At 38.2% G+C, this 25,100-nt stretch overlaps 1 protein-coding gene across 1 annotated transcript in view; it reads left to right on the forward strand.

Moving 5' to 3' along the window:
* grik4 (glutamate receptor, ionotropic, kainate 4) overlaps window positions 1–25,100 on the forward strand; it is a 424,662-nt gene that overhangs the window by 337,924 nt on the left and 61,638 nt on the right. The window contains exons 9-11 of the mRNA XM_056263373.1: window positions 7,585–7,746; window positions 13,416–13,568; window positions 13,965–14,069. Coding sequence (XP_056119348.1) covers window positions 7,585–7,746; window positions 13,416–13,568; window positions 13,965–14,069 — 420 coding nt within the window. The remainder of the gene's footprint in view (window positions 1–7,584; window positions 7,747–13,415; window positions 13,569–13,964; window positions 14,070–25,100) is intronic.

The raw sequence follows: 25,100 nt of genomic DNA on the forward strand, positions 1-25,100 counted from the left end.
GATTAAAAATTGTAGTTTATATTATGCCTGAATGCTCAGTTCAATTGAGCAGGTGCATTAGTGAGCGAACAAACTAATGTCAGTAATTCTGTGCATCACTGAGTAAATCACTGAATGAATGAATGAATGAATGATTCATTGAGTGAAAGATACTGTCTCCTCTTGTCTGTGAAAAAAAAGTATGTTTTATTCACTCTTGGCATTTTTCCACCGACACCATGAAGGATGTTCACAGCAAGCAACTCTGAACATCATAACACCAGCCTCTTCTACATAATCACAACACACAGCACTAAGAATCAATTAACACCCATAACCAAACACATCACAGTTCTGTCAGGACCACTATCGTCAAATACGATTGACAATTAGCATACAGTTAGGATTGGCGGTATAGTTCTGTTCTGGGCAAGAACTCCCTGCGCATCCATACAGCCTAGCATGGATAAGAGCAGCAATAACCCCCCTTAGGGTAAACAGAACAGAACCAACATGAATGTATTGCAGATATCATGAATTCAAGATTTTAAAATACAACATAATTCAAGAATTTATTCTGATTCAAGGGGAATCAGAATGCCAAATCCTGACTGACGAGAGGAGGAGCTGGGGATGGAGGAGGGAATTGGCTCCTGAGAAACGCGATAGCTGTTGATAATACTGAAGGAGCTTATATATGTATACAGTGATAGGCGTCGTATTCCTATAGGTAGACGTGGATCAGCTGAGAGTCAGCTGATGCGAGCTTGACTAACGTGACCTGCCAGAACTGACGCTACGCTTGATTTTCTACACAGGAAATTTGAGTAAAGCACATCAGATGAGTCACTTAATAGTTGAGATAGCACTCGGCTTAAGTTCCTGAACCATAACATTGGTCAGAAAAGAAAGATGTCAAATTTGCAGACACCGTTGTATTACTCACGCATCAGCATTTACTTTTTCTGTGGTTTAATGCCAAGGTATTATAATGCATAGTGAATTTGTGTGATACTGGAGTCTGGACATAATACTCTTTTCACATACTATATCTAAGGAAGTATGGATGTTTGGACAGAGCCATGGAGTTACTTTTGATTTATTAGTTTTTGTTGTGTTGTCTTGCATTTACCGGTATGTCATGTTAGTTTTAGCTTCTTTTTTTGTTGTGATTCTCATTTGTCCTCTATAGACTGTCAAATAAAAAAAACAATGTTTTTAGAGTTTGAATTGGTTTGGTTTGGAGGCAAGACCTGTGGTTCAGACCCTCTACTGTTTTACCACCTATCAGGGTTTAGTATTTCTCCCGAGAGCTAATTATTCCACAACAAACAATATGCATGCGTGTATGTGTGTGTGTGTGTGTGTGTGTGTGTGTGTGCCAGCGGTGAAGCGGCAAGCTGGCCCAGGTTCTGCTTTTCTGATTGATCTTCAGGTGACAGGCTGTGTCATGGGGCTCATCGCCAGCCTGTCAGCACCTCACCTCTCTTCTCACTCCTCTATCCAGTCTCTTTCCTTCTTGTCCTCCCTCTCTCTCTCTTTCTTGTCCTCACTTTTCCTCTCTCTTCTGTCATCCTGCCAGAGATCAGGAGCAGCTGCTGTCCCAGGGGGCCCAACTGTCTCCTAGATGCTTCTTCTCTTACACTGGCCAAACAATTAAAAACTGTTTGTGTGCATGTGATTATGTAATATGTGGCATTTTGGTACAAAAACCTGTGTCCCGTTCACTTAGGCTACTCCTCGTAAGGTAAATCGTAAGCGATTTCTGGTAAACACTGTCGATATTTGAAATCACCAAAGCAAATGATCACTAAGAGGGGAACCAAAAGAAAAACCATATAGGAGTATGTTATCACACTTTTTGAAAACACTTTGGGAGCTAATGCTTGAAACGGGCGGTGGAGGAAGTTTAGACGTTCCGGGCTTATGAAAATAATAATAATGCAAATTAACAAACAAGCGAAGATGACACACGAGTATATTTATGCAAAAGACAGCATATATAAAGCGAAATAAAGCGACCTCAGTGTCTGTTTACAGGCCTTCGCTTAGGTCTCTCCAACGCTGGAAAGCTTCTTCAATATAAACCGGGTCCTACTTCTTGTCTGATCGTAACCTTTCTAAGTAAAATCCCCTGGCATTTTCCTCTTTTGAATTTTCTCTGCCATCTCTCTCTTTCTATAGTTGTTCTGCCAATGTCTGTCTTGTGCACTGAGCTCTTTCTCCTCCCCCATGATGAGTGGACACGCCCCTTACTGCTGATTGGCTACAAGTGTGTTTTGGTGCTCGGTGTGATCCACTTTTTACCAGCGCTTTTCAAAAATCATTTACTGCATAAGTGTGCAGAAATAGCACTGCACTGTGAATATTTAAATTAAGTCATTATCAGCCTCCTTTCTATGCAAATTAGTAGATTTTTTTGTTATTTTATTTAAATATTGTTAATGACATTGAATTAAATTAAACTGCTTTACAAATAAATAAATATTAAATAATTTTGTTGTGAACTTTTTCCTTCTAAAGAGTAGGAAACTCAGAAGCGAAGACCAGGAGACTTGGTGGTATATCTTCAGCAGGATTCTTTATTGAGAACACAAGCTGTGGGTAGCAGCAATCATTTGTCAAGTCTTACAGCGCTGTAGTCATCGAAATCTCACCCAAGTCTGACTAAGAAATATACATTGTAGTTGATATACCTTTCAAGGGGGAGGGGTTACATAGAGGTGGAGACACTCTGAAACAAAGCATGTAAATGAGGTATACAGGTTTAGTAACCTGCCCTTAGACTGAGAGTGTTACCAATCCTAATCCAATCAGCATAACAATTCAAACTGAGCCAAGAGAACAGGACGGGCAGGACTTCTCGTACTGAGACAGGAACTCAAAGACAAAAGGTGATAGTCTCATTAATCTGATTAATATCTGACTTACAATAGAGACAGTCAGGAATATCCCGCTGGGAACCCTGACTGTTTGCAGAGATTTCCTGATCTCATCATTTATGAACTTTCTCAATATAAAATACTATTGTATTGGAATCTAAATTAAACATTTAATAAATTTGTAACCCTACACTAGTTTTTTTTTTTTTTCATAAACATTTTTGTATTGTGAAATGTAATATAATATGAATATATCATCACTATCGATTAAAACTTTCAGTAAGTGAATCAAATATTCAGCAACTATGGGGTGCGTTTCCCAAAAGCATCGTTAGCCAACTATGGTCGCAAGTTCCGTCATTATCAGCATAGTTCAACGAGTCGATGTTTCCCGAAACCATTGTTCCAACGAACATTTGCAAAGAGCATCGCAAAGTTCTGTGGTTGGAACGACAGCTCTCGACCTGTGGTTAGAAGCATAGTTTCTTGTTTTTATGACATGTGGAAATCCTTGTCTTGAGCAAAATAAGCAAGCTGACATTCAGTACAACCTGTGTCTTTTATTTAGCATACATTCAAATGCATTTACGTCTTTTAGTTTGTCAAGAGATTTAAAGCACCGTTTTTGAAGTGTGTGAACGTGCTCTGGTACGTAAGAAGGAGCCTACGAATGAATCTGGAAATAAAGCGAAATAACTGAGAAAAATGAGAAATATTCCTCAGATCCCATGTCCGTAATTTATATCAAAACATCTAGCATTAATTCGATCTCGAACAGTTTAATTAAAATAAGTTATTACTCCTCCACGTGCATGACATCCTTAACCAACGTGTTTGAACCATAGACAGTAAAAGGGTTTGAACGACCACTTTGCGACCATATGGTTTCGAGAAACAGTCGTGACTGGCTAGTTGATTTCTTCAACGATGCATCGTACTATGGTAGTTAAGAAGCGAGTTATGTCGTTGTACGGGAAACACACCACTGTTGTGGTGATTCAGTGAGTTCATTATACGAATGATATTAGATTCATTCGTATAATGTGGTGATTTTTATAATGTGGTGTGTTGTGGTGATTCAGTGAGTTCATTATACGAATGATATTAGATTCATCAGATCGTGAGTCTTTTGAAGGATTTATTAAAAGAACTGGCTCAAGTTACTCTATTGTTCGTGAATCGTAAAGTCAATAAAAAGACCTCAACTGTCTTTTTGTCTCATAACATTCAGTTCAGATTACAAACTGACATTCATTACATGGCCAGTGTTATTTTAGTATTATTTACAGTACTATTATAATATTTATCAATAATTTGAATTACTTTTATTTGTAGGCTATTATGTGATTGTCATTTTTTATTAGTTTTTTTATTTATTTATTTGTCTATTTATCTGTCATTTATATTTAGTAATATTAGTGCATTCTACTTAAACCTATTTTATTTCAGTTAGTTTTTTCATCTTAAATCATTTTATTTTATTTCAGCTTTATTTAAATTAGCGAAAAAATATTTGTTAATAGTTTTAAGTATAACAACAATGCAACGCACAAATTGTGTTCATAACTCGTTTTTGCTGTTATCTGATTTGCATAATTTCTCTAGTAAATTAGGCGCTAAAACAGACTGCGCGAGCAAATGAACGGTGCTATTAGTGGACACAGTTCATTTTTTAGTAAATGCTGAAGTATCTGCTCATGCACACACTCCACACATGCAGCGGGATATTCGATGACCTTCCGTGTCGTGTATGAGTGGCCCAAAGTGCGCCACAGTTAATGACTGGCTCATTTACACTGTCTCTGTTTTAATGAAGTATTAACATGCGCTCGGAGAGTAATTACAGGTCCGTTCCCGTCGGGCTTGTCAGACTGCTCCAGGGAGTGCAGATGGAGGAAGGGTCAACTGTTCACACACTCTTATATGTTAATCAATATGAGACCATTTACAATAAAGGTTCATTTGCAAAGCGGCATTATGATTTGACAGCAGCATTAGTCTGATGTGTGCTTTTTTTTTAGATATATTTATTTTTTGATGTACACCAGCAACAGATTGTAGCTTGCGGCATATGACATATTTAATATTTCTCAAAAATTGCTTGCTAATGAAATGTATTTTATTAATCACTTTTTTTAATTAAGTTTAAAGTTTGAAGCTTTGCAGTGAGTGTGAGAGTTTTAAATAAAAGTTTTAGTGCTGGAGGGGCTAGATTTACATATTTTGATATGTCGTTTTGATATTTTTCATTTGTATTGAATCAGCCTTGCGTCTGTGAGCATGTTCGGACAGGGTTTTGCAGCATTGTGGTTGCCATCAAAGTAGAAGATGGGCTTTTATTTCAATCAAAAGCAGACATGGTCATCCTTTAATGGATCAGAGAGGCCGTCCCACCTGCAAAATAAGAAAAAAGGAGCTTCTGTTATCTACAGGAAGATTCAGCAGTCTTTCTCCCGCGAGTTTCCTCTGAAACAAATGTCTCCTGAAGCACTGCAGTGCATTTATTGTCTCTGCACTCCCATGACACTGTGCTCCCTCCTTTTCTTCCTGTCCTCTCGGCAAAGGCTTTAATCCCATGCAGTGTTTGCTACCCATGGCCTGGGTGTCTGTCCTCCTCTGGCTTTGTGTTTGTAATGAGAGGGCAAGATTGTGTTGTCTTTGATCCGAGGTGCTCCGGTCTTGCTGCATGCTACCCCATGTAAGGCTGGGGATTTACTATTGTGTGTCGGAATTATTCACTCACCTTCCCTGACCTCTCCTGCACACACAGCTTCCTGTTCTTTTTTTAATCATTCTTTTTTTTATCGTTCTTTCTTTAATCATTCTTTTTTTAATCATTCTTTCACAGCCTCGTTTCATGTTTTTTTTTTAAATTCTCACTAAGTCTCACCTCATCTCATTCTCTTCTCTGTCTTCGAGTCTCAACTAATCCTGTGTCTTCTCATCGAGTCTTATTGTGTGACTGTCTTTTTCACTTCTATTTTCTTTACGTTTTAGCTCATCGAGTCTCGTTTCATCTCATCTGACGTATCTTGTTATCTAGTATCTTCTCATCACGCTCTGCCGCCTGTTTTCTCTTCTAGTCTCTGCTCTTGTCTTCTCATGTGGAGCTGTGTTCTCCTGTTATGTCTTTTCTTCTTCTCTGTCTTCTAGTTTCACTTTGTCCTATCTTTTCTCATCTAGTCTCCTCTTCTCTGTTGTCTATTCTATTTATTCCGTTTCAACTCATTCTCATTTAATATTTAATATATTCTGTCATCTAGTTTCAGTTGATCTTGTCTCGTCTTATCTAGTCTCACCTCTTTCCATGTAGTCTCACCTGTTTGTCATATAGTCTTTTTATTTATGTAGTCTCATCTCATTTTATCTACTCAATTCTCATCTATTCTTCTTTTCTTTGTTGTCTAGTCTCAGTTCATCCTTTCTCTTCTCATCTGATCTGATCTCATTTCATCTCATCTTTTCTCATTTAGTCATCTGTCATCTTTCAGTCCATATCTCTTCCCACATGGTGTTCTCTCTTCTTTGTTGTCTACTCTCAGTTCTCTCTCATCTAGTCTCATCTTTTCACATTAAGTCTTTTCATCTGTCGTGTTGTGTAGTTCATGCTGTCTCGTCTCAGTCTCATTTCATCTAATTACATCTCATCTCTTCTCATGTCGTCTCCTCTCTTCTTTATTTGTTGTCTAAGTTCATCCTTTCACTTCTCATCGAATATCATTTCAGCTCATCTTTTCTCATTTAGTCGTCTTTTCTCAGCATCTAATCTGTTCGTTCTGTTTTGACAGATCTCGTTTCATCTCATCTTGTCTTCATGTAGTCCTCTTTTGCTTTTTGTTTTCTACTCTCAGTTCATCCTTTCTCCTCTCATCTAGTCACATCTCATCTAATCTGATATTTTCTCATTTATTTCCCTCCTTTGTTATCTAGCCTCACTTCATTATGTATGGTCCCATCTAGTCCCAAGGTATTTCCTTCTCTTCTTTGTTGTCTAGTCTCAGTTCATCCTTTCTCTTCTCATAGAGAAGTTTCATCTGGTCACTGAGTCTCATCTGGTTTTGTCTCATTTCATCTAATCTCATCTCTTCTCATCTAGTCTCCTCTTCTTTGTCATCTAGTTTCAGTTCATCCTGTCTCTTCTTACTTAGTGCCATCTAATTTATTTCATTAATTTTACTCTAATCTTCTCTTCTCTGTCATCCAGTCTCAGTTCATCCTGTCTTTTCTTGTCTCATCTCTTCTCTTCTTATTTTATCTGTGTCATGGGTCCAGCACTATAACTCCTCTTTTTCTTCACATCATCAGTGTCCCTCGAGCCAATGACGGTGGCAGAGTCATAGACTGTAATACTGTCAGCAGGAACTGCAGGGACATCTCTATTAACCTTCATCTGATGTACTACATGCGCCAGGACGCAGACTGACAACACTGCGGACCTTTTTTCACCCTCTTTCGCACGATCTCCAAAGTTGCCCTCATGGGATCTGAAGCACAATAGCTGTTGGGATTTGCTCTCCTAAGCATTAACTTTTGCTGAATTGAATTACTTGTCCCAGGAATTGGCAGATTTACCTCAGTGCTTGTTAATGAGCCTGACGATATTGTTTTACTTCCTATGGGCATCATTAGGTTGTTTAGATTCGACAGGGGACCTGAGCTTGGCAATTTGATAAGAAGCACTCATGTTGGTGAATTAACTTGAACATTTTCTCTACCCTTGCAGGAATTCTCTCTGCTACGATTGGACGATTTAGCTGATCAGCGAGTCAACATCGTCGGGTTTTCAGTCTTCAACAGGACACATCCCTTCTTTCAGGACTTCGTCCTCAGCCTCAATCGATCTTGGCAGGAGAACTGTGATCATGCTCCTTTTGCTGGAACACCAGTAAGGCAGAGGAACTCTCAGTTAAAGATGCTTTTGAATATGCATGGCTAAATCAATTTAAAGGGATAGTTCACCTAAAAATTCAATCTTGTTGTCATTTTCTTAATTGCTTTCTTTCGTGAAACACAAAAGGAGATGTTAGGCAGATGTCCAAGCAGCCTATTTCCATATGATAAAAGTATAGGAGAGCAACAGATCGCAGTTGTTCTGTGATCCGTACGGACCAGGCCCCACGGTTCGGCACGCATGTGATTCGCGGATTAACTGCTAAATTTAACCATCATAGAGTGAAAGTTTATAATTTGGACGTGATTTGCCAATTTACAGATTAAAACAATTTTTAACACGGAAGAGGAAATCGGGACTCGCTTGTTATCTGTTCATCACATCACACACCGAAGCGCACGCAGAGAGAGAGAGAGAGAGGCGAGTTTCAGACAACGCTCGAACACCGAATTGATTCCTCTTTCGCGTTTCCTTGCGCTTGAATGGACAAATACACACAAAATGATGTCAAAATACCCATCTCGGCAAGTATTCTCTCGGTTATGTCATAAGTGAATAGTTTTTTAGGTCCGTGCATTCGGTCTTAAAGTGACTACTGTTGTCTGTGTCTTTAATGTTAATAAAACAACAAAGATGAAACAATATTTAATTTCTACAGTGAATAAATAGTGTTATTTTACATTTAGGCTTAATTATTCATTTCTGTACCTGAATACTACTGTTAAGGTCCTTGCACACTGAGTCCGAAATTTTCGTATTTTTTTTTCGTATTGAGTATTCATCTCTGCTTTTAATTTGTGTATTTGTTCTTATTTTATTACTGACTGTTCACTTGTTTTTAATAATGTTTTAACGGTTAGGCTATTAATTTTTGCTGTGGTATCGAAGAACTTAAACTGAGCTATAAGTAATAAATGAAAAGCAACGTTACAAATGTTTATTTCTGATCCGATCCGTGGCTCAAAAACCATAAATGATCCGAACCGTAAATTTTGTGATCCGTTGCACCACTATAAAAGGAGATGGTCTGTCATTATTAACTCCAAAAATCATCATAACACTTATAAAAGTAGCCATATGTTCACTTTGGGCTACATTTATGATACTTTTTTTGTTCATTTTGGAGCTTGGCATTATAATTCCACTTTCGTTTTATGGAAAAGAGCAGCTTGGACCTCAATCCTCTCATTTGTGGTTTTATGGAAAAATGAGAGGTGGAACAACAGGGTGAGTTTTCAATTTTGGGTGAACTATCTTTTAAAAATAGTCCCTTTCCATGCCTATATCTATTCCAGGGGTTTTCCAACTGTGGGTTGCAGTGTGGGAAAAGGTGGGTCGCACAAAGTCAAATTTGCGTTTCACTGAATGACACACACACAGTTTTGCTTTTGACTAGACGATATAACAACATTAAATAGAATTCACAATATTGCTTAGTGCGATTTTCTATTTGAATAGTCGATTTATATTTTATACCTGTATCTCCTGGGTATTTTGATACGCTCGTTCGACTTGTAATAACAGTGAGGGTCTCAGAGCGCCGCGGTTCATTATTAAGCGACTCGGGACGCATTGTTAATGAGAAGAAGCTTGTTCACTCCAATTGCTGCGCTGTATTCTGCATGAGAATTCAAATATTACGAAAGGCTATTTCTGGTCTGTTCAACGCAGCTCTGTTGTCTTTCAGAGACATATAAAGAGTACATTGTTTTCGTTCCTTTGTGTGCATTTGGTTACCAACCAACACATACGAAAACTTTCTGTAAAAAGCATTTCACATGTACAGTACACACACGGGAACGAGCAGGAGAGGACCACAGCACCATGAGAGCACCACTGTGTTTAACAACACTGTTTCAAGTTTTTATGCACATATTTCATATACTCTTTAACGAAGAAATTAAAACGTAAATATTAGTATTGAAATTTTACAGTTGTACTATAAAATATTTTTTTTTTATTAAATGCTCGATTTCTGTCATATCAAACTTATGATCAAGATTAAATTTACAGTAATGTCAATTGTTTTCTAGATTATATTCCTGGAATGGAAAAGTTTGGGAACCCCCATGTTCTGAAAAAAAGTCATTTATTTGTAAATCAAAGATGCTGTGTTAATTAATTTGGTACAGCCTTCTACCCATGTCCTCTCGCTTACCTTGAAACCGAGGCTATAGCTCTATAATTCATCACACACAGTCACACACTCCCCCTGAGGAGTACACACACCCTGTATGTTCATGTCAGCCCAGTTATTTCCGTCACTTTGGAAATGAAAACATCTGTATAATGTATTATTCCTCATCTCAGTCTCCATCAAACGTCTAGGGAAGCTTAAAAAAAGCTATCAAAGATCGGTCTGTAACACTTTTCTTTATCCGATATACACGTTGTAATAATTCATTTTACATTTTTGTGTTCTAATTACAGCTTCAGGGGGGATGTCTTTTGAAAAATAAATGCCTAGTGCTTTTAGAAACTAGTTCGGGTTGCATTTCTCATTTAATTAGGTCTAATCTTTAATTAATCAGAAGATGGTTTGTAGTTTGGCAGACAGATGAGAGACAGGTCTAAACCCCACAGTGAGACTCAGCTCTGTGTTACACAATGGCCTAGAAATGCAAAGCCTCAACTAGCTTATTCTAATGTGCTTGATATGGAAGGCAATAACCAAACAGATATTTAAGCCCTGGACTTCATTAGCTAAAGACTAGACTGGCTGGTCTGTGCGGAGATTAACCAGCGAACCTGCAGATCTGCTTCAGTCGCCAACGCACACATAGTGTCATTCGGCATTCGCCTAATAAGAGCAGCCAGGACATTTCCCTGTATGTGACCAGAATAGTTACTGTGGGTTTTTTTCTACAGAAAGGAGAGAATTGTAAGCAACAACATTTACACTGACTGCTATTTTAGTCACAAACTCATTCAACCTTCCCTCACCACACACACATATCCCCACCTCCTCTAAGCTGCTGTGCTGTTCCATAATGCAGCACAACATATCTTCATTTCAGAAAGCTTTAGCACCATAGAGATGTCAGAGGAAAAGGAAATTCCACAGCCTTTGCTGCAGTACATTAACACACCATCTGATGTAATTGAAGTGGTCAGTAATTCAGTTGCAGGGGGCTGAGGGGGCAAAGTGGTGGCTGTATCACATAGATCAACGATGAAGCATCCAAATGATTTAAGGATATTCTAAATGGCCAAACACGCAGACACCCACAGACCCCTATTCATGTGTGCTTTTAATTGCCGTCATATTGTGCTTTAAATGCTGATGTGAAATTAAATGCATTGATAGGAAGTAGGTTTTCCATTTGTTTCGTCTTCCACTCTTCATGGAAATCTTTGCAGTAGATATTTAAACATGGTTGCAGGAATGAAGAGTGAGAATGAATAATTGGTTGAAGAGCTTCTGTGTGATAATGGATTCACTCCAATTCATTCCAAATCTGTTCAAATTTAAAAATTGCTGGCTGCTTTGAATAGCTCAAATATATCCACCATCTTGGAACAATTAATATTTAAAGTTTATAGTTTATATAATACAGTTTGTGTTTAAGTAAAATATCCACTGTATACACAATACATTACAAATAATTTAATATTATTTAATATATTATTATAATATGTATTATTTAAAATGTATTATGTTTTTGTATATATATATATATATATATATATATTATGTATTTACTTAAATACTTAATTGTATTACTATATTATACATATCATGTACTCAAAATGTTAAATAATAAATAATTCAATAAATTAAAATAAAATAAATAATTATATATAATAATATAGTTTGCCAGCTGTTAAAGCTGCAGTCCGTATCTTTTCCTCTTTGTCGCCATCTCTCTGTTCGAAATCTGTAACTGCAGTGATTCGCGGAATTATCATCTTTACGTGGGTTGTAAATCGGCATGAAACAGCGCGGATGAACACAGTGCTTTGAGGCGAGTGCTGCTGTCAGTCACCGCGCTGTGTGGATACTGTCATACAGAATCACAGATTCACTTTTTGAAAGTTTGACCAACATAAGAATTTTCATAAGAAAATGTCTTCTGAACAAGTAAGTAAAATCCATTTTTGTTCTGACCAACTAAGGGGGAAAAAGCATTCGACATGATAAGCTTCGTTAGATTTAATCAACGCGATTTACAGCAACCGTGCAAATTATAGCCTACTTTGTTCTCAAATTGTTCATGTTAACAACATCAGCATTGCGTGACTAATGTTAAATTTAATGTGTTTTATGGTTACCTGTGTAGTTCAGAATTCATATTCTCCATAATAGCAAAACGAGAAAGGCACAACAAAGGAAACTCCATAACTGTGTGAATTAAGAAAACGTACTGTTACACGATTGAACTATTGAAATGTCTTACTTGTTCAGCAGAAAAAAGCCGTCTCTTCTTCCGTTTTGAACCCCTTCAAAACACGGAGTTCACGCACTTTTCAAAAGCCCCGCCGATGTTTAAATCCTTGTGTTCGCATGAGACGGTTTCTTTCTCTTTCTCTAGCCACCTTAAATCCGAAGTACGAAGTCTTTTGGGTTTTATAACTGCTGAATCTCCAGTTGACACTGATGATTGTTGTTTGGATCTTTCTAGATGCCATAAGTTTAATTATGTAAAGTGCTGCGAGAAAAGCCGCTACATCTAAACATCTCGTCACGCGCAGTATAGCCGGCTAGCCGAAACTCCTTCTTTATGTGTACGGGTGTGACGTCATGACGCAAAGACATGCTCGAATTTCCCGCGGAAACCCACCAGTACCACTGGAATTAAAATCATTATTACAAGCTAACCGTTTTGAAACTAGCTATGGCAAGCAGATAGTTTTGACCACTGGCAGAATAAGTTTTTTAACTTAAAAAAGTTACGGACTGGAGCTTTAATATATGCCAAATATCGACTGTATTGTACAATACAGTGGATATTTGGCATATATTAACAGCTAGCAAACTATATTATTATATATAATTTATTTTATTTTAATTTATTGAATTATTTATTATTTAACATTTTGAGTACATAATATGTATAATATAGTAATACAATTAAGTATATAAGTAAATACATAATATATGTATTCTGAAGGATCTAGGCCAATCTTTTCTGAAGGATCATGTGACACTAAAGACTCGAGTAATGATGCTAAAAATTCAGCTCTTCCATCACATGAATAAAATTACATTTTTAAATTGTAATAATTTTTCAAGGTATTACTGTACAGTGTTTTACTGTATTTTTTATCAAATAACTGCAGCCTTGATACGCATTAGAGTTAGAAATGTTAGAAATCTTGCTGACCCCAAACTTTTGAATGGTAATGTATTATATATTATATACTTTATTTAATTAAGTACTAGTTTATGGTCTGTGGGGTTTGTGGTATATTTTCTTGAAAGTCAACTAGCGATCCCAATATCATGGGTTTCATTCACATACATATATCTTTTGCCAATAAGTCATTTAAATAAAAGTATCAGTCAAATGCATAAATGTATATTCTACTTGAAGTATTTATTTCTATGGCTGAATACTTTGATCATGAAGTGTAGGCTATATCTGTCTAGCATCCTACAGTTGGGCTGTATTGCTTTCTGTTTGCTCTGTCTATGTGTTTACGCTTATGTGTGTGTGTTCCAGCTTTCGTCAGCGCTGCTGTTTGATGCGGTACACACAGTGGTGGCAGCCGTGCAGGAGCTCAACCGTAGCCAGAACGTAGGAGCCACTCAGCTCTCCTGCAAGTCCTCAAAGATCTGGGAGCATGGCACAAGTCTGATGAACTACCTGAGGATGGTAAGAGCCGCAGGGAGAGCCCACGACGTGCCAATCATCTCACCTGCTGCTGTTGCAGGCTCATTCATCATTTAGTTTTTGCTCTCTGTACCACTGCGGCCCACAAACCCTCATCAGAACTGCAGCCTTCAGCAGAATGTGTGAAAATGAGACACTGTGTCTTACTCAGTCATTAAAGATTAACGACCATCAGCTTGTCATTACTGTATCATCCTATGCGTGACGTACAGCGATCTATATATGCTTCCTGCATTGTGCAAACGCTTTCAGTGAGGAGCTCAGGCGTCCATGTATCTCTATAAATCGATATAGCACTGAAGATTTGTGTGGCTGTGATCTGTGATCACATGATACCCCCAGGCGTTAACATGTCTCTCTCTCTCTCTCTCTGGATAGGTAGAGTTGGAAGGTCTAACAGGCCACATCGAGTTCAACAGTAAAGGCCAGCGCTCGAACTATGCCCTCCGGATCATGCAGAACAGCAGGGATGGCCTAAGGCAGGTAAAGTAACTCTCAGCCACACCAGGCCATTAGCCAGAGGTAAAACTTGCCATTATCTGTGTTTACGCTTTTGTCTGCCAGGAACACAATGAGATTTCCTGTCCATGGTCACACAGATGTGATGTAAAGGTGAAGAAATCCTCTAAATGCACATTGTTTTTTCCCCAATCCTCAATCAGAAGACTTGAGCGGAAATGTATAGGAAGGAAACTCTGTATTTCATTGCGCCCAGCAGGGTCGGCCAGACCAATGGTGATGAGATTATTGTTAATTAGCACTTTCGTGCTCCTGTGATTTTTATTGGTGGGTTTGGATATAGATTGAATTGTTATTGTAGCATGAAGCGGGGGCTCTCGCAGGTGTGCCATCTGCTGTTAGGACACTGACAATCAGAGGAAAAATTCAATGTGAAATTTAAAGAAATAGTTCCCACAAAAAGTACAATTCTGTCATTTACTCACCCTCATGTCATTCAAAACCCATAAGACTTTCGTTCATCTTTGAAACACAAATGAAAATATTTTTAATGAAACCTGAGACATTTCTGACCCTTCACTGAAAGTCCAATCCATCGAAACATTGACATTTAAAAAAAGACTATCCAAGTCTTCTGAAGAGACATTATTGTTTTATATGATGAACAGATTTAATTTAGGCTTTTTATTCACATAAATATTTATCAAAGCACATATAAACAGAAGCTCTAACGTGTTTGCGTGAAACTTGAGAACAAACCTCATTGGTTCTCCTTCGTCAAACAGGCAAATTTCAAACTAAGTAAGCATAAAAGGTTGGAGGACTTTCAGTGGAGGTACAGAAATGTCTCAAGTTTCATCAAAAATATCTACATTTCTGTTTCAAAGATGAACAACAGTCTTATGGTTTGGAACGACATGTGGCTGAGTAATAGAATTATACAGGTAGACTACATGACAAAGACCAAAAAGGTTGAAACGTTGTTAGTCCATTATTAAAATAGAGTTTGGACAGCATAGTGGCAGTGTGCTTTTTGAAGGCCTTGGTTATGCACCTACTCTAAAGATTTTTTGGATGTGCATATACCATTTCACTTTGTTTGAGTAATGCTGTTTTTGTGTTGCACTCAACCGATGAGATTTGAGTATTCATTTTTTTAATCAAAGAAGCAACACATTTTTTTATTAGGATGATTATGAAAGATTTGTCTTAAAAGATTCTCTTTTTGAACATGTACCCCCTCTTTGCTCAGAAAAAGGAGATCCCATAAAGGACCTGACGAAGACCGAAAGAGTCGTGTTTGAGAGCATTGTGACGTGCTGTATTTTGTTCTTTTTTGAGTAATAGAATTATTTATAGAATATAAATTACTCAGTGTTGTTATAGAATAAAAATTTCCATTCATTTTCACACACAGCAACCAAGTTAAGGGAGTTTTCTTGTTTTGCCCCGAGCTACGTCCAACAACACGGTTAGATCGCTTTCCAACTTAAAACAGCCATTTAGGATAAACCGAGTTGACGGCTGACTCTTGTTAGCTTTGCCTGTTTCTATATACAGTATGACAGAGAGAGAGAGAGAGAGCAGAAGGGTAGCGCTGTCAAACTGCAGACTGGTTTCTGAGTGACACCACATTTCTTGAGCCTTTGTGACCATCACCTGTGTCACTCACACACACTTTTTGTATTGCTCTTTTAACCTTTCGAAACACTGCCAACTTTCTCTGTGGACTGCTCTTGTATGGAGTGCTCTGTGATTTGTGATGGACAGATGGACATTCGAAGGCCACTTTGTTCACTATTCCAGGCATAACTGCAGAGATTGGACTGGCAGCTGGTGCTTACACCCAACCTTATTAGTTTCACAAAGACATCACTGTTTTTCTAGAGAATAATATCCGCTGTCTCGATTTGATGTAATGCATCTGTCACTTCCTCGGCCTGGCTCTTTCAGCGTGGCAGTGCGGTCCAGCTGGACAGCAAAGTTCATGCGGATGTCACCTCTCTGTCCTGAGCTAGCTCCCCTCTGTCCATCATTCTTTTGAATTTTTTGTGCACTTGTGGTTGTAAAAGACTTAAAAACATTAAGGCAGAGCTCACAATATCTGTTTATCTTAACGCACACGTTCTCGCGCATCAAGCAGGTTCGGCTGAGCTTCTGTTTATGTTCGCTGATCAATGTTTATGTGTGAATAAAAGCCTAAATGAAATCTGTTCATCATATAAAGCGATCGAGTCTCTTCAGAAAGTTTGTACTAAACCCCTCAATTTTTTAAACCGCAAAGGTTTTACGATCTCTTTATTAAGTTTTTGAAGCGTCAAAGTGGTAGTTGTGTAGCTGTCTGTGGAGGGACAGAAAGGTCTCAGATTTCATTCAAAAGTTCTTCATTTGTGTTCTGAAGATGAACGAAAGTCTTACAGGTTTGGAACGACATGAGGGTGAGTAATTAATGAGTAATTACATTTTTGGGTGAACTAACCCTTTAATGATAGACATTCACCCACAAATCTAAACAGAGGCCGTTTTCACTAAATGAGTGTCAGTGCAAAATACAGCAGCTGTGTTTGAATGGAATACTAGTGTAATGCTAATGCTTTCTATTGTATAATGCTACACACATTACACATACTACACACTGCAAGAATAGTAAGAGTAGTATGCTATTCCAAGCCAAACCAGAAACAGTAGCCAGGTACTTGGAATCATTTTGCTTTGTTAAGCCAATTAATTAGAAATTAAAAACTTTAAAATAAAAATATTAGGACTGTCCAAAAATTTAAATGATTAGAAAGTCTGATGTGTGTATATATATATATATATATATTTATGTTTTTTGTTTTTAAGTGTAAATTGCAGGTTAACCACCACAACCAATTAATGTGTAAATTAAAGTGCTCAATATGTATATATTTAAAAATTTCTGTCTTAAAATGCGTTAAAATAACATTTATTGGGGTTTCTTCAAAGGTAGCATGTTTTTTACAGTAACTGGGTGATGACGTCATAAGAGGTAGCGCGGGCGGTAATGCAATTACTTTGTGTGTTCGGGTTGAGGGAGAATAAAACGATTTGCGGTACTCCCGCAAACTAGAAATATCTATGAATAAAACATAAAAACTAATACATTTTTATTCATCTGTTGCAGAAAAGCAACAAGAACAACTAAAACAAAACAGAAACGATTTACAGGCCAGAGTTTCTATTTCTAACATGTTTGCAGCGTTGAGCGATGTAGCCAATCACAGACATATGTGTTGATTTCTTGAACGCAATGGCCAATTAGAAGCATTTACGATAGACTCCCCTCACCGCTCAAAACGGACTTTTTGTTCAGTGATGAATTCTGTATGCTGGCAAATCCTCGAATTATAACAAAAAAAGTGTATTATGAAAGATTCATTGATAATAACAGAGATGTGTGAGATCGCGATGAACTGATGTCAGCTTTTTAGGAATTATTATGGGAGCGCACTTTGCGCGCAGTCATGCCAAACCATGCATGACTGTAAGTTAGCCTGCTTGTTTTTATGTTATAACAGTGTGGTTTGTGTGTTAATGCTTTAATAACAAATAATTTATCAGGAGCATTTATGCTGATGTGTATGGTGGCGACACGTAGGCTAACTTGAAAGTATTTGGTACCGAAAAAAAAAGTTTTTTTGCGGGCGGGAGCAGGACAAAACTTAAATGTTGCGGGCGGGAGAAAGTAACATAGAAAGTAGTTGAGAACGTCAGTTATAATAATGACCCACGTATTAAAAAATGGTCGGGTTTAAATCGGGTTTGGGCTCATAATTACAGTTAATGTGTCGGGCCGGGCTGGGCTCGTACACAATGTGCTCGGATAGGGTCGGGCTTGCATACCCGACCCTGCACCCGACCCTTGCATACCCGACTTGCATACCCGTCGGGCTTGCATACCCGACCCTGTTAGTATGCTAACACTAACAGGCACGAATCAGTCGTTTGTCCTTGGGGAACTTGTGGAGCCTCTCCCCCATTTTTGATGTATTCGTACACCCCTGCAAAACACAATAGTTAACCATTTTTGCTAGCTAGGTCTCCAATGTAACTGCTAGCCTATTTCCGTTTAGACTAACGGTAACTCTAGGCTTAGAGCATAGACCAGGCATAGACAGTAAAAGCTTGGAGTCCCTTTTATGACGTCACGCTCACGCCCAGCCTGGTGGAAGGGAGGGGGCGTGCTTAAAACCACTGTAAAACATACCAACTTTTCATATTATATGCAGCATTTTGGTATAAAAAAACACATAAAAAACAATTGTGGGCGGTTCTTATCCTTATGTTCAGTAAGCACATTGCATTATCTTCGTGAAAAATGTAACCTGCAAAGGTCATAAAGGTCAAAAACAGGAATTTCACAATATTGTTCTTTAACTTGTAAGAAACACATTTAAGTGCTGTCAAGTTATTAACGAAATCAATTTAAGTAATAATAACTCTTAGAATATACATTTTTTTAAAATCTTTTTATTCATTGATTTCCCGTGTCACAGACAGTCATATACTGACTTCTGCTAATCTGAGTCCACAAAAAAGGAGCAGATGCACTCCTCTTCCTCCACCTCTGCTGCAGCTGCATCTTCCATGAGGTCTGGTCTCCTTGACCGTATGCCACATCTCAACTCCTTGCCATTGTCACCAATTGTCCACTTTGTATTAAAACGTCTTCTTTTACTTTTCTTTGACTCATCCTCATCTTTTTGTTGGTTGTTTGTTTCAGCTGGCCTCTTTACCCCACATTTTAGCTAAAGTCCAACGAAATGGCGGAATTCGTTGAAATGTAAAAGAACAACAGTTGCAAAAAAAACCTGAATGAATCACTCAATTCTCATTGGCTACCTGCCAATGTGGCAGGTAGATTGACAGTGTTACCCGCCAATTGCAAAATCCACCCGCATTTGGCGTGTGGTCGGGTGTTCATTTCAGGCCCTGATCACGTGACACGGAATACTAGAGTAACGATGCTGAAAATTCAGGAATAAATTACATTTTAAAAATATGTTCAAATATTGAATATGTATCAAATATAACTCTTTTTTTCTTTATTTTTGATCACATAAATGCATTCTTGGTGAGCATAAGAAACTTCTTTCCCCAATCTTTGAAACTGTAGTATTTAAAATACACTTCCATATGCTTCTTTTTCTTAAACAGGTTCCATTTTAATCATAATGATAATGCTAAATTAAATACAGTATAATATGAATTAAAAGTAACATTTCTGGTTTGGTGTCAGGGGTTTTTGAACTGTACTGTGATAACCGTAAATAAAGATAAATAAAATAAAACCTAAAGCTTGGTAAACACCACAGCAATGTACATAAATTAAATGAGAATGCTAATGTCCGTGAGACAGTATTATGTTTCTTTTTGTGTGTGATTTATGCCTTGAATATACTGAGATATTTAAAGCAGAATGCTCCCTCAACGCTCTGTCTCAGATTAGCAGCTAGTAGAGGTATACGGATGCCTTGGCAACAAGTCTTGAGTGAAGCTGCCAGGATTTATACAAAGACATGTGCACACATCCACGAATGCACATGCTTTCCCTTTTCCACATATTGACAGATGCTTGGGGCTCATATCAGTTTCGGAGGCTACATCAACACCCTCTCTACTGAGAATCCATGAATCTTCACAGAATCGCAGGATAAACAGAAAAATGATGGGACATTGTGGCTAAAAGGAGAGTGGGGCAGAAAGTAGTACAGCACTGAGAGACGTGTTAAGTCTAGATTTATCCGTCATGTCCTGGAGCAGTTGGCAGAGCCGATCCTAACCAGTGGGCATTGGACAGATTGTGTACATACGTTTTTCTTCTGGATGGTGGTATGGAGGGAGGAGAGGGAGGTGGACATATGAGGCGGACCACCACACACTATTGGCACATCTAAATTGAATTTCTCTGGCAAGCAACTCACATATGTGAACTATGCCGCACTCAACCTGCACTGCAATTTCACATCAGTTTCCGCTCGAAAGATGCATATCAAACCCAGCCAGGATGACAAGATGGCTGCACTGCTTTTCATGCAGGTGTCATTAAACCGAGCATGCCGATGCTATCTGTGTGCCAGTGTTTAAGGTACACTAGTGGTTAATGAGAGCTTATGTAACATTTCCACACTTCGCTGATGATTTTACACACTGCCAACACTCTCCGAGACGTTTTTGAGGAAGTTTTAGGCACACCGGTGGAAGGTGATATGCCTCTAGGTTTTAAAAAATACTCTAAACTAATTATTCAGTGATTTGGGTAATAACATCACAAAATTAATTGAATTGAGAGAGCCCCTAAAATGGCAGGCATGTTTAGTATATGTACATCCAGCCATCAGCCATCATTCACTCGTTCTATGTATTGTTTGGTCTATTGTTCGATCTGTTGTTCTATCTATCTTTTTATTTGCCGTTCTATCTATCTATCTATCTATCTATCTATCTATCTATCTATCTATCTATCTAAATATATCTATCTGTTCATCCATCCATCTATTATTCTATCTTTCTGTCTGTCTATCTCTCATTCTCATTTTATTCTGTCTTTTGTTCTTTCTTTCTGTATATCCTTCTTTTTATTCTGTATTCGTTCTTTCTTTCTGTATATGCTTCTTTATTCTATCCTTTCTTTATGTCTATCCTTCTTTCTATCTTGCTTTTGCTTTTGTTAGTATCTATCTGTTGTTAAATTGTTCTGTCTATCATGCTCTGGTTCTCTCTCTCTCTCTCTCTCTCTTGGTGTATTTAAATATTTTAGTGAATAAAAGTGGAGTTCAAGTAGAGTTTTTTTTTTTTCAGTGTTTCTGCATGAATATGTTTATAGATATCAGTGGATGCATGGCCCATAGAGCCTTTTAGAAACCGTGCATCTGAGAAAATCTATGGGTTATATCTGAACACTTGATTTTAATGGAGCAAAGATCAATAATCATTTGACAAAAGGCGGTAAACATTATTGGACAGTGGGCTTTCAATCAATGTATTTTTGTCCCACCTGGAAGCTTGGCTTCTCTGTATAATGATCAGGAAAACTCTCAAATGGACGGGACTTTGCAACAAATAGTCAATAATGAAATGGCGGTGTATGTGACTGGCAGAATTTCACATGTAAAACCACTGCTGTCGAAATCAAAGCGTTCATGCAGTGCTCTGTTCACACAGTTACTGAAATCTGTCATAACAGATTTATTTTAGCTTTCATAAAGCTGTTTTTGCCTGTTAGCTTTTTTAAACATTGCACTTCAGAGCTTGGCCAATTATTTAAGGAATTTTACTATTTAGTGCATGGTTGTTACTTATCTTAAAAAGTAGTAAAGGGAGGTTGTGATGTCACAAAAATGGTGAAGATTGAGCTCATATTTAGTTATGCAAAAATAATAGTTTATTTATAATAGTTTATTTCATACATATTCTATATGTGATATTTAATGTATGTGATAGTCAGCAGTTTATTTCAGTTTTGCTTTTGTCAAAAGTGAAATTTAAACACAAACATTGGATATTAAAAATGTCCAAAATCATTTCATCTGCATCTTTCAATAGCTCAATGACGGCCTGTTTTACTACGAAACAAGTTCTAATGAACTCATTACACAGCGAATTAAGGGAGCGATCATACTTGATAGCTAACTCAAGTGCTCAAGTGAACTTAATTTGATAAGAATTTTGGAGGACAGTGAATGAAACCAAGCATGACTTGTTGGTCTTAGAGGATATGGGTTCTAATCTATTTATTTAAAAAAAAAAAAAATTTATTTCATCAAAATTGCAGCTGTATATCTGTAAATGTACAACAGTGGGAATTCATCTATTTGCATTTTCCTTTTAGGTTTTATTAGAATGGATAGCAAAGTTTCTGGCCGTTTGGAAAAGGAATAGATTGGAGCATGTGCTGGAGAGAACATTGCTTGTTGTTTTCTGCCACTAATACCAACCGCAACAACTGCTGAGCAAAACAATATAACAAATTCTCATTATTTGCACACACAAAGAAATAAACGCCTGCTCAACAACTAGACGTGTTTTCTTCTGTTTTAGACAGTAATTGACACATCCCCATGTGAGCTATTGAATGAAATGGTGGGCCTATCTTCCACCTGTCCCCACTCCCCATATGATGCATATGGTTTATTAGTAGTGCTCATGGGAGCAGTGACTTGAACATTTGTCTTAGTGCTGTCTAAAGTAGTTAGCCCACTCAGCATATCATTGAAAGCCAGAAGATATGCGCCATTAAGAAGGTCACCTCAGTCTCGCTGTATTCCTCAGTTTCAGCAGCACGTTCCCTGTGGCTTCTCCTGTCTGATCTGGCATGTTCTCTCCCACTGCCATAAGCTCCACCAGTCATCTCCATAAAAAGACCCCATTAAACATGTCCACACCACACAGCGCTCAGCTTAGCAGCCTTCGACTGGCATTCTCACCCACGCGTTTCCTCTCTCTCCGCTAAACGAGTGATGAAAAGACTAGTGAATATTTTCAAGAGAATGCGCTTTAATTCAGGACACCGTACGCTTTTCATGAGACCGGGTAATGAGCAATATCAACCAAGCTAATAAGGAGTCAGTGCTTTGCAATCGTGGGCAGATGGTGTCCTCCAATGGCCTGTGATGTTTTCACTAAATGGACGATTAAATTCAGCCAGTTCTGGGATGAAGATGTTGTACAGAATGGAACGGACAGAATTATGATGGGATACCTTTTCAGTCTAAAATGGGCTCTGGCCAAGGACACGGTATAGAGAGTATTTGTCTATTGTGCGCTTCAGAGATGATGTGGCGGGATCTCATTGACTTTGCCGTGCTCCGTGCACTAGATAGTGTAGCTGCTGTGTCCCAGGGCGCAAGCCGGGCGAAAATGCCCTTCAGGATCCATGAGAAAGGCGGCTGGTTTGTTTGGGTACCGCGCCAGCCTGTGTGCCCTTAGAGCAGCGATGCAGCGAAAGCATGTTTGCACAGTTGATGCAGCTTTTTTAAAACCACCCACATAATTTTATGCAAAAACACACACTCACTTCTAGCCCATTTGCCCAGCAGGTCTCAGCCTTGCATCTTTCTCCCTGGGTTTGCAAGAGGCGATTGTCAATTGTCTTTATTTCCCCCATCGATAGCATCGCAGGCTATTAATTAGCTTGAGCTCTGTGGAGCCTAATAGCAGTCAGAAGCTGGCTGTCAGAGCCGCGCTGCTGTTTATTTGTTTGTCTCTCTTGCTGCGGGGGGTTGGTCTGCTCACACCAGCGCAGGCCACTCTTGACGATTTAGTAATTAAGTTTGGTAATAGAAGTAGTTAATCAAGGCCTGAGATTATACCACCTGCAGCGGAGGCCTGCCAGCAGGGAGGATAAGCTCCTCTTCCCTGAAGGAGAGGCTTCAACTGTTGGATTTTTCTCCTGCCGTGTGCAGGCCGCATCTCCCACCTCGCATTTGTCCCACTTTGATTCTCCCCTCAGCGGCAGAGCTCATCTTCTGATTAGACAGCATCAGGCCCTGGACTTATCTCACACTCCCTTCACATTGTACACATCAGCTTTAGGGAAGCTAATTTGAAAATGTAGCTTTGCTTTTCTTTTTCTTTTTTTTGACTTAATTAGGTAATATTATTTGATGTTGGCACATATGAACAATTGGTCACTTTTTATTGTGTATTTTTTGTGTAGTATACTTTTTCTTATGTATTTTTTATATAATTTATGTTGCTGACTTAAAGGAGAACTCCGGCGCAAAATGAACCTTTGGTCTAATAAAACATTGGTACCTAGTCAACCGTTCTCTGAGATTTGTTTTCATGATAATCGAATGTAAAGAGTTTTATCTCTAAAACTGTTTAGCGTATAACTCTAGTAATGGGGGCATTTAATAAGTAAAAAAAAAAATCGCTAGTTAATACCACTAACAAGGCTCAAAATAGCCCCACACTAACACAGTAACTTAATGAGGGTCCCTGCATGCAAAACGAAGCATTGAGAACTTTGTAAGTGTACAGACCGTTTAATAAGAAGATATTTTATAAAGACAGTCCACTTCGTGTATACAGACAGGAGCCATCTTTGGAAAAAAGTCTCGACTAGTCAAACCACGAACGCCATTCATACAGTTCAGCTCACTTAGCACGTCGTTCGTGGTTTGACTAGTCGAGACTGTTTTCCAAAGATGGCTCCTGTCTGTAAACACGAAGTGGACTGTCTTTATAAAATATCTTCTTATTAAACGGTCTGTACACTTACAAAGTTCTCAATGCTTCGTTTTGCATGTAGGGACCCTCATTATGTTACTGTGTTATTGTGGGGCTATTTTGAGCCTTGTAAGTGGTATTAACTAGCGATTTCTTTTTACTTATTAAATGCCCCCATTACTAGCGTTATACGCTAAACAGTTTTTAGAGATAAAACTCTTTACATTCGATTATCATGAAAACAAATCTCAGAGAACGGTTGACTAGGTACCAATGTTTTATTAGACCAAAGGTTCATTTTGCGCCGGAGTTCTCCTTTAAATTAAAAGTTGTTCCTTAACAGCAGTTTTACCCTAACTGCATCTGACAGACGTCAACAACTAGAGTCAAAGACTTGCATCAGAAAAACAGTTAGAAACGTTTTTTGTTATGGTTGTTGTTGTTCCTTGGACTACACACTGAGTACACACTCCGTGACCCACTCAAAACGGTCTTGCGACCCAGCAGTTGAGAAACACTGATTTAAATCAACAAATCGAATTTGTGTGAAAGAACTGATTCACTTTGATTATTACTTCAATTTGTTTGGCTGTAAAGCTGTGTGTAAAGAACATTTTGGCAATTTTGTCGCATATTTTAATGAAATATTGCACTTAATAAAGATAATGGACAAGACTTATATGCACAGGCCATCTGCATGAACTGATTGTGTCTGATTATTGTAAAACTGTATTCGTCATACAGTGAAAAACATTAATATAGCACTTTGCAGTGCTTTCCTGCTTTTTGCTGGAAAGGTTAACTTGCTGGAGTTTACATTTTTAAGAAACCAAGCACTGTCATGCTCTTGATGAATGTAAC

The sequence above is a fragment of the Rhinichthys klamathensis genome, unplaced genomic scaffold, assembly GCF_029890125.1.
Source record: "Rhinichthys klamathensis goyatoka isolate OS25496 unplaced genomic scaffold, OSU_Roscu_1.1 h1tg000206l_1, whole genome shotgun sequence".
NCBI lineage: Eukaryota > Metazoa > Chordata > Actinopteri > Cypriniformes > Leuciscidae > Rhinichthys > Rhinichthys klamathensis.